Genomic DNA, 11,007 nt, shown 5'->3' on the forward strand with positions numbered 1-11,007 from the left:
TAGTGTGAAATCTTTTGTTTTAATATCTTCTTCAGGTTGAATAAAGTTCTAATGAAAGATGATATTATGTTCAGTAACGGTTTGAGCAAATCTTTATTGAAAAATAGAGTGAAAGCATTCATCTAATATTTACATTCCATGAAATACTTTTGAAAGTACCATTCACAAATTAAAAAAAAAAAAAAAATGAAACAAAAAGCAGAACATTTTCAATGATTTTTGTTTTCCCATTCAGTTTGTGTGTGTGTGTGTGTACACACATGAGTGGACAAACAAAAGAAAGTGGCACTCGACACATTTGGTAGGAGTTACATGTATTATTGTTTAAAACAGTTTTAATCAGCCCTGTACGACTTAAAGTTTCATCAACTTATTAAGACAAACACATTTCATCAGACATTTGAAGAGTTTTCTCCAAACTCTCCCTCAGATGCCTCATGAGATGGGTTCATTGTCTGAGACTACAAACTTTTATGTTATAAGGAACCGAGTCAAACTAATATCAAATCATGTGTGTGTGTATATATGCACACACACACACACACACATGTGTTTGTATGTATATGACATATACATCTATATAAACATGCATTGTATCTAAATAAATATATACATATAAACTATATGTACATGCAGCCTGCTAGCATTTGTACGTGTGTGTGTGTGTGTATATATATATATATATATACACACACATACATTTTATGCATGCATGTATATATATATATATATATATATATACATGCATATGTGCATAAAATGTATGTATGTATGTGTTTGTATATATACACACAACTACTAGAAGGATACATGCACATGTAGTATACTTGATGGATACAAGTCACATGACAGAATAAGAGAATTAAATGATTTAGAAAAACAGTAATTCTTTACCAAAGTGTTTCCCTGGGTCTTTGACTGGTGGGAGAAGGCCCCTTCAAAGTTGGGGGCCAATGCCAGCTGGCATACCCGATTTCTTTCCCTGTATATGCTCGTATGTGTGTGTGCATGTGTGCGCGCGCATACACACTAATATTTATATATATAAATAAATCTATATATATATATATATATGCGTGTGTGTCTATACACACACAGAAATACACACAGGTGCATGCACATACACACACATGAATTCACACATTCAGACTTTCTAAATTTTTTTATTATTCAGTCATGTGACTTCCATTTTTTATTTACTAGAATTCATTTCTTTTATTTAGTTAATTAAAATATTATTTGCATTAGAGTTTTTATGGGCTACAGAAAAAAAAAAGAAAATATGTGATATGAGGAAATGTATTTTTGCTAGCATGCTTTCATTTAATTGAAATATTTTGAGTTGAAAATTTAAGTTGTCAAATTTATGGTCTATGTACATAGAAACTTCATTGCCATGCTACATACAATACCAGTAAATATCATACATACATATGCATATATATATAATATATATACATACACACATATACATATATACACACAACCACACACATACCCTCCACACATATATACATATTTACAAATGCTCATATATATATATATATATATATATATTTATGTGTACATACATGTATATATGTGATGTGGGTGTATACTGTCTTTTATATGTGTATGTAGATATACATATATATAAATACATGTTTTCATATGTATGTGTACAAACACAAAAGAGTAATACATATATATATATGTGTGTGTATATATATATATTGACATCTATGTCATGGTGTGTGTGTGTGTGTTTGTGTGTATCTATGTATATCTGTCCATTCACCCGTCACTCTCTTTCTGAGAGAGAGTGTATGAATTATACACACATGCACAGAAACACACTTATGCATACAGACATCCGTATATGCAGGCATGCACACACAAAACGTATTCAGACACTTGTACACTTGTTATATATCGACTTAAACAGTGGCCCATACAAAATAATTTAGTTAAACACAAAATTCGGAATTTGGTGTTTTTATGGAAATTGGTCATTTGCAGTTGGGAATTTGCTGCCAATTCATCTTTTTTTTATCACCCATTCGGCACCAGGGTTTATTCGGTGTATTGCTGTTACTAAGGCATTAGATTTAAGGCATCGCTCTCCTGCAATAGGAAATTAAAAAAATAAAGAAAAGGGGAAAAGTTAGAATAAATGAGAGGTTTTAAGAGTTCTTGTAAAAAAAGTAGATGTCAGAAATTGTGAACACAAACAACTAACACCATGTTTATCACATGAACAACATTTAACACTTGAGGAGAAGAAAGCAAGTGTAGTGGGGCAGGGTTTAATGATTTGTATGCAGTTATGTCACTTCATAATGGGAGGTGATAGGCTGTTGGCCTTCATTCTTCCAAAATGGTAAGTATCATTAATGTGCTAAGATAAATTCCCAATCGGCAGAAACACAGCCCTCTGGGTGGTTTTTCTGCTAGTGCATGTCATCTTCCGTTGCATGAAAATGCTGCGATGGCCATATTTGCCAAATATATATAATAAAAAATTTCTAATTTTGATATGCTAAATAGAAATAGTGTAAAAACTTTCATAGATGTTCTTAAAATATATTAGAGTGTGCTGGGAAAAGATGAACGCTATTAAATGAAATAACAGGGCATGGGGATACAAATGAAGTTTGTGAGAGAGACAAGAGAGAAAGATTGAAGAGAAAAGGACACTGGGAAAAATATGAAGAGTGAAAAATAAAAAAAAAAAGCTATAAAGATAGAGAAATAGAAAGACTAATTAGAATAGAGGTGGTAAGCAAAGAAGGGACAGAGAGAGGAAGAGTGAGCGAGAGAGAGAGAGGCAGCGTTGCAAAGAAATAGTAAAAAAAAAGGATACTAATGTAAGATATAAAAATAAAACATGTTACACTGAATAGAAATTAGTTTTCTCATTAGTGTACAGTTGAAAGCTCCAATAATAATTAATTGGAAACAATGTGAATAAATAAGGATTACATTTTACAGAGTAATGTGAATGCTAAAAGAAGGGGATAGGGGTGGACACATTTGTCCAGGCCCTTAATCCCAAAACAATCAACAAAGTTTCACTTTTACACTTCTAAAAACAAATTTAATCAAAGCTCTTCATACTCACCAATGTTACCGCCAACTTCATAAAGGTAAAGTTGAGGTAGCTGCTGTTGCTGATGGTGATAATGATGATGATGACTGTGGTGAGGCTGGTTTTGCCATTTTTGGTAAGAATCACTAGAAAGAAGAAAATTATAGAAATAAATTTTACTGTCATCAGGGGTGTATGGAGGGTGCAGGTGGGGAGTTTAGGCATTTGATGGGACATAAGACCTTGCAGGTCGAGTAGCCCCTCCCGCTCAAAAGATCCCTGAATAAGGGTTGTTTAAGGATGTTGAGCAAAACACCCATGTTTCCAAAGTTGAATCGTTTAAACCCCAAAGAATTCCTCTCAACACATGGCTATGATGCTCCCCCACTACTTCTGCTCATGATCAGATATGCCCATATCATCAGCCACTAAGGGACATGCTCAACTGGTTAAGGTCAAACAACTGACAAGCAAATCTGTGGTATTAAGCAGAATATTTGTTGTAGCCTATTTTTTATACCAAGACAAAACAATGTACATGATAACACTTCCAATCAATTAAGATCAGAAGCCATGAAAGCCACTGCTTGGTACTGCATCAGGGCTTATTATTATTATTATTATTATTATTATTATTTCATTCAGCCCTAGGACCTATAAGGCCAGTTACTTAGTTTCTATGGCATTTAATTGACTGAGAGCATCACATTTCCCCTGAACAGGTTGCTGGTTCTTTGCAAGGTCCAAGGCCAGCAACTTTTGAGGGGAGGGGCTAGATCAATTACAGCAATCCCAGTACTTGACTGATATTTCATTTTATTAACCCCAAAGGGATTAAAGGCAAATCTTACCTTGGCAGGATTTGAACACAGAATGTAAGGAGCCAAAAGAAATGCTACTAATTGCCCATTGCCTGCCATCCATGGTCATCCTGGTTTTTTACATAGGCACAATACACCCATTGCTACATTACCCAATGTCCAAGGACCTTGTTTTTGGTGATGGAACTGCTAATAACAGCACAAACAATAAATAAATCCAAATAAATCGTTCTGTGCTGGTTGTCTTACCTTTTGTTCTCATTAAAATGATGTTCCATTTTCTGCACATGGAATAGAATATCTTCCACAGTCAAAGCATCAAAGAGTTGTATTCTTGTTGATTTTGATAAATGAGGCACTTGAATGTCAATCATATCTAATTGGTCAGGTGACTAAAAAGGAAAACAAACAAACAATGAATAACTAATTAGGCTGTAATTTTAATTTTAATTTCTATACCCTAATGTGCAGGCATGGTTGTATGGTTGCTTAGCAACCATGCGGTTTTGAGCTTACTCCCACTGCGCAGCATCTTGGGCTGGTGTCTTCTACTCAGGCCCAAGCTGGCCAATGCCGCATGAGTGAATTTGGGAGATGGAAACTGTGTGGAAGCTCATCACATATATATTTATACAACTATGTGTCACGTATGTTAAGTCACATTTGTGTGTGTATCACATGTATGTACAATGTGCATGTCTTTGTTTGCTTGCCCCCCGCCCTGCTTGAAAACTGGTGTTGGTTCGTTTATGTTTCTATAACTTAGTGGTTGAGCAAAGGAGACTGATAGAAGACCAGACTTAAAAAATAACTAAGGGGTCGATTTGTGCAGCTAAACACTTGAACACTTCAAGCTGGAATCCCAGCATCGCCGCAGTCCAATGACTGCAACAAGTAACAGATAGAAGTGGTCGTAAATAGCTTTCATTATCATCATTTTTTACGTCTACTTTTCCATGCTGGCATGAGTTAGATGGCTCCTTTCCAATACTGCAGCTCCCCATTTCTTGCATTCCTTTATCTCAAACTTTTTCAGGTCCAACATCTTGAGATCAGATTTCATCATTTCTGCTAATGTCTTCTTTGGTCTTTCTCTTCCACAGTTTACTTCCTCTTGGATCTCCTGGAACTCCTTTACACGTCTGTTATTAGCCATTTAAGAGGAATCTGGCTGCTGCTTCATGTAGCTCAAAGATCTATGTAGAGGCTCCTACATGTGTTTGGTGGCAAGCTTCTGGTGAAGCATGTCTGCTACTCTTAATTCAATCTTTGCTTGGAGTTATTTCCATTACATCACACATTCTTCAGAAAAAAAAAAAATTGAAAAAGGCCTAACAACTCTCATTCTTAAGACTTTTAGGGGTCAACAGGGCTAATCCTTTATTAATAGATAAGCTGGGTCACAAAAGATCAAGGCATTGATTGTTTATTGATGTAGGCTTTTGCATAAATAAATATGTGTATATACACAAACTGAAGCAGACACATCATTTCACATAAACACACTATGCCACAATCACATACGCACACACATACATACACAAACCACAGTGCACACACCACATACAATACACACGTATGCACTCTTTGCACAAGACACATACAACACAAACATACATTGCACCAAACCACATTTACAAACAAACATGTAAATATAAGCTTCTTTTTTTAATACTTACCTCAAACAAATGAGTTTTTTTCACTGGTTCTTTCTTGCCAGGAATTTTTAATTTCTGCAATAAATAAAATAGCCATCTCTGTATCATACCTAATGTATATACAATAAACTGATAGGCCAGTTACAGCAGTATTTGTCCTGAGATAACATCTCTGTTAAAAATACACATACAGAGAGAGATGAAAATTCATTTCAGCAATGGCCAGCCAAAAGTGACCGGATGCATTTCAGCCTCCTACTCTCCATTTCAATGGTGAATATTCAGAGCCAGTCAAGTGCTTGCATGAACATGTATCATTGTCTCTTATATGTACAAAAGGTGAACAAAACATTGATAATAATAATAATGATGACAATGACCCACAGCAAAAACGAGAGGTAACACTGAACTGGGCCACATATAATGTAATAAAATGTAGAAAAAACCCCCCCAAAAAACAAGAAAAGAAAAAAAAAATGGCAGATAGATACCCAAGATTTTCTGGTTATTTCCAATTCATAGCGGCGTCTCAATTGCTGGATCATTGATGGAGGGATCTAAGAGGAACAAAGAGAAATATTTAGTTTAGTATTCAGAAATGAAGATCAGGGATTTATTCCCAACTACAGTAAATGGTTTCAAATTTTGGCATAAAAAAGCAGCAATTTTTTATGGGGAGGAGGAAGTCAATTACATCAACGCCAGTACACAACTGGTACTTATTTTATCGGCCCTGAAAAGGATGACAAGCAAAGCATTTTGTCAACGTGTTAACAATTCTGCTGGCTGGCCACCTTATTTCCAACTATAATAATAATAATAATAATAATAATAATAATCCTTTCTATTATAGCCACAAGGCCTGAAATCTGAGGGAGGGGGATAGTTGATTACATTGACCCCAGGAATCAAGTGGTACTTAATTTATCGACCCTGAAAGGATAAAAGGTAAAATCGACCTTGGCAGAATTTGAACTCAGAATGTAGCAATGGGCGAAATACCGCTAAGTGTTTCATCCAGCATGTTAACAATTCTGCCAAGTCACCACCTTATTCATCATCATCATCATCGTTTAACATCCGCTTTCCATGCTAGCATGGGTTGGACGATTTGACTGAGGACTGGTGAAACCAGATGGCAACACCAGGCTCCAGTCTGATTTGGCAGAGTTTCTACAGCTGGATGCCCTTCCTAACAACAACAATAATAATCCTTTCTACTAGAAGCACAAGGCCCCAAATTTGGGGAAGAGATTAAGTTGATTACATCGATCCCAGTGTGTAACTGGTACTTAATTTATCAACCCTGAAAAGATGAAAGGCAAAGTAGATCTCAGCGGAATTTGAACTCAGAATGTAATGGTAGATGAAATACCACTAGGCATTTCACACGGAATGCTGACGATACTGCCAGCTCACTGCCTTAATAATAATAATAACAATAATAACAATAACAATAATAATAATTTCTTTCTAATTATAGCACAAGGCCAGTAATTCTGTGGCTCCCCAGACTTGCCTGGTTCTTATTTTATCAATCCTGATAAGATGAAAAGCAAAGTTGATCTTGATGGAACTTGGATGCAGAATGTAAGAAGTTGGAAAAATACCACAAATGAATTTTGTCTGATGTTTTAACAATTCCTGCAGCTCATTTAGTGTACAAACTGACCATATCCAGCCCAAATATTTTACCTGTCTTATGTTCAGTCTGATCAGGTCCAGCCTCTCTTACCGCCCCTACAATGTCATTCTACATATAAACAGTCACATCAACAAAATCTTGAAACTATAATCCATGATTAATACAAAACAATGTGAATAAACGAGGATTACATTGGACAAAATAATCTGAATGCTAAAGGGTTAAATACATTAAATGATTATAAAAAAAAATGTCACAGAAAGTAGAGTGACAATAATGGCATCTGGATATTAAAGTTTTGAGTTGTAGTCACTTTAAGGAACAATTCTGACTTTTATCCCAGCAGAATTTAACCCTTTTGTCATCAGATTTCTGTTGAGATACATTGCTTTTGTTTCAATTAATTTTGAAAATAATGAAGAACTTATGAAAATAACAGTCGTTAACAGTGTTTGGAAAACAAATTGACCTGAAATTTTGATAGGTTTTAATTAAGATCACTTTAAAACAGGTTCTGTCTCAGGCAGGTTGGTATTGAAAGGGTTTAGAGTTTGAGAGAGAGCAAGAGAGAGAGCGAGAGCGAGAGAGAGAGCGAGAGCGAGAGAGAGAGCGAGAGCGAGAGAGAGAGCGAGAGCGAGAGAGAGAGTGTGTGTGTGTGTGTGTGTGTGTGTCAATATGAGAATAAACAAAGTGGTTACAGTTATGTAATTTAAATTCTGAATTGTCTCACGGAGTCTAAAATGTCTGCAGCAATACAGCATTTTGGCTTCTTTCGACCTCTTTCACAAAATAGCTACTTTGCTTCAGAAGACATCTAAATCTCTGCCTAGGAAGACCTATGCAAGTCATTTTCCCATTCTAAAACCATTTGGTGCCAACTTGTCTGAGACTATCTCTGGTTCTATGATCCAAAAAGTTTCAGAATTAAATTAAAACTTTGATAATTTTGTAGTCTTGGAGTGCTAGGCATCAGGAAGGGCATCCAGCTGTAGAAATCAAGCTAAACCATCATCATCATCATCAGGTGGACGTTAAGCAATGATGATGATTATATATATATATATATATATATATATATATAATAGCCACAATTAGAATTGGTAAAAAGTCAACAACTTACTGTCCATAAAATATCAATATAATTGACCATCAATTTGATAATGTAGGCAGGCACAGCTATAGAAATTTCCCAGTCTTTGAAATTCTTTAATTTTTTTGATGATGAAGAGAGGAAGAGATTTGGTGCCATAATCATTGCAACATTTGACAAAGTCATTTTGTTTTCATTTTGGTAATAGATGACTTTCTTCAGGAATCTTAATAAAATCTACAATGGAAGAAAATTATTTCATTAATCACATTATTTTAACATTCATCAATTTAGGGATAAAAACTAAAAAAAAAAAAAGGGCCATTTGCTTTGACCACCAGTGTGCAGGATCAAAGCCGAAGACTTCTTGTAGCATCCTTCATCTGTCCCCATTGCCTGCTTTCCTATCACAACTGGACTTTTGAATAAAATGTGATGATGTTTGATGCTAGTGTTTGCTAAACAACCTGTACAATGAAAATTATTATTATATTGTGCATGGTTTGTAATATAGTCACATTAGATGCAGGGCAATTCTTTTTTTTATATACATTTGAAAACAGAAAAAGCATGTCTTATATGCTAGCAAATGTGGCGTTTATTTATTGATTTCTGTCCATCAATAAATGCTGATTTCTACTTATTAACCTTATCTTAAACAGATCCATATGAATCACACTGTATATATCATCTGTTAGGAATATATTATTGCTGTAAACAGCAGTAGTGGGAGCACTGTGAAATTAACAAGTGTACAATACAGTTCAACTTCATCTCAAGAACAAACAAAATGTAAGAAAAACCAGAATCCCTATAGAATACTGACCATAAGTGAGTTTCTGTGAGCATCAGGTAAAACCATGAGCAGGAGATTCAATGCTTTCAGTTGATCCCGAAGGTTAGGGATGACTAAAAAAAAATATAAAAGAGAAAATTAGAAAACAGTTTGAGACAAGAGCCACAAATAAATATCAACAGAGAATAATTCAGAGTTTGACAAAGGCAGACAATGAATGAATGAATGAGAGAGAGACAAATCAGAATAGACAAAGTCAACGTGTGTGTGTGCGTGTGTGCGTGTTTGTGTGTATATTGTAAGGCGATTGGAAAGATTATTTGTTTGACTAAAATAAACCAGGAGTCAACTAATTAAGGCATGGCAATGTTTAACCCTTTTGTTACCAACCTGGCTGAAACCGGCTTTGGCTCTGAGTATAAATGTCTTGCTTTCATAAGTTTTGAATTAAATTCTTCCACCAAACCTTAGTCACAATTTATGTTCCTAACACCAGCTTAATGATAACCAAGTTATTTTACTAAATTCTTTGTTGTATTTAAAATGAATTGAAAGAAACCTGACAGAGCATCTCAACAGAAATACAGTAACGAAAGGGTTAAACAAGTGGTAAACCTGCAAAATCATTAATATGTCAAACAAAATGCTCAGCAGGTTTTTATATTCTGAAATCCATTGCGGTCAACTTTACTTTTCATCCGTTTGGAGGTCAATAAAGTGAAGTACCAGTCAAGTACTGGAGGTCAATCTAGTCAACTTGACCTCTACCGTCAAAATTGCTGGCCTTGAGCACTGAATGGATCAGCGTCCCATTCAGAAAGTTGTGATTTCAGGAACCAGCTTTAGAAGTTCAAGGGCTCAAGAAAAAAAAAAAGTTTAAATGGTAGAAAATGACATCGAGATCTTAGTTTATTGAGGAATTGCTGCAGTAAGAAGCAAAACAGGAGCTGGGATTCCTTCCGTCCTCTCCTGCAACCTGTCTCATCATCATCATTGCTCTAACATTCACTTTTCCACGTTTGTATGGTTCAGACAAAGAATTGGTTGAGGTAGGTTTTAGCAAGGGCCAGACATGTTTTAGTGGAAAGTTTGAAACAAATAACACCACTTGTATCATGGTGATACTTGCTTACAACTAATGTATCCAGTCAAAACAAGGAAACACAAATACACACACACACACACACACACACACACACACAAGGACGGCCTCCTTTCAGTCTCTGTCAACTAAATCCACTCACAATATCCTGTATAAAAATTGGTCTAGCATCTAACCTAAAGAAATCAATATTTTTCAACATTTTTTTAGTGTTATTAAAGTGTATTGAACTATTTTATTAACACACACACACACACACACACACGTGTGCATGTGAACAGAAAGGGAGGTAATCATTAGCGGTCTTACATTGTACATTAACAAAAGATTCCCGGTATTTGTTTGTGAGGAGAGGATCTGGTAAATCTCGAAGAAACTGTTTCAGGAGAGCAGAAGCATCATTTGGTAACATATTCCTCCAGTCAAATCTGCCTTGATAGAACTGTTCTTCCAAGTCATTCCGAAGAATCTGGAGAGAAGAAATATGTCAAGTGAAAAAAACAAAAAGAACCCTTTTGATATTCACATAACACTCTGACAAATGCAATCCTTATTTATTCAAACTGTTTTCAATTAATCAAGGTTTATGCTGTAGATTTGAGATTTCCATGATGTGATTGTCTTTGGAATGGCATTGTAGGGGAAGTGTGAGAGGTTGGATCTGGCCAGTTTGAACATAAAAACAGGTAGACTACATGGGTCAAACATAGTCAACATCATCATCAACATCCACTTTTCGATACTTGCATAGGGAATACAACCCTCACATGATGTCTAGAAGATGGAATACACAAACAAACAAACAAATATATATATATTTATATATAT

The 11,007-nt window shown here is 35.2% G+C and overlaps 1 protein-coding gene across 6 annotated transcripts in view; it reads right to left on the reverse strand.

The window, feature by feature from the left end:
- LOC106884256 (rho GTPase-activating protein 18) overlaps positions 1-11,007 on the reverse strand; it is a 128,540-nt gene continuing 117,533 nt past the window's right edge. For all 6 annotated transcript variants that reach the window (XM_052967604.1, XM_014935535.2, XM_052967605.1 and 3 more), the window contains 8 exons: positions 10,489-10,648; positions 9,108-9,190; positions 8,312-8,518; positions 6,038-6,103; positions 5,568-5,621; positions 4,138-4,280; positions 3,101-3,213; positions 1-2,103 (listed from right to left, as the gene is read on the reverse strand). In XM_052967604.1, the coding sequence (XP_052823564.1) occupies positions 2,018-2,103; positions 3,101-3,213; positions 4,138-4,280; positions 5,568-5,621; positions 6,038-6,103; positions 8,312-8,518; positions 9,108-9,190; positions 10,489-10,648 (912 nt within the window). In that variant the 3' untranslated portion in view covers positions 1-2,017. The remainder of the gene's footprint in view (positions 2,104-3,100; positions 3,214-4,137; positions 4,281-5,567; positions 5,622-6,037; positions 6,104-8,311; positions 8,519-9,107; positions 9,191-10,488; positions 10,649-11,007) is intronic.

The sequence above is a fragment of the Octopus bimaculoides genome, chromosome 4 (assembly GCF_001194135.2).
Source record: "Octopus bimaculoides isolate UCB-OBI-ISO-001 chromosome 4, ASM119413v2, whole genome shotgun sequence".
NCBI lineage: Eukaryota > Metazoa > Mollusca > Cephalopoda > Octopoda > Octopodidae > Octopus > Octopus bimaculoides.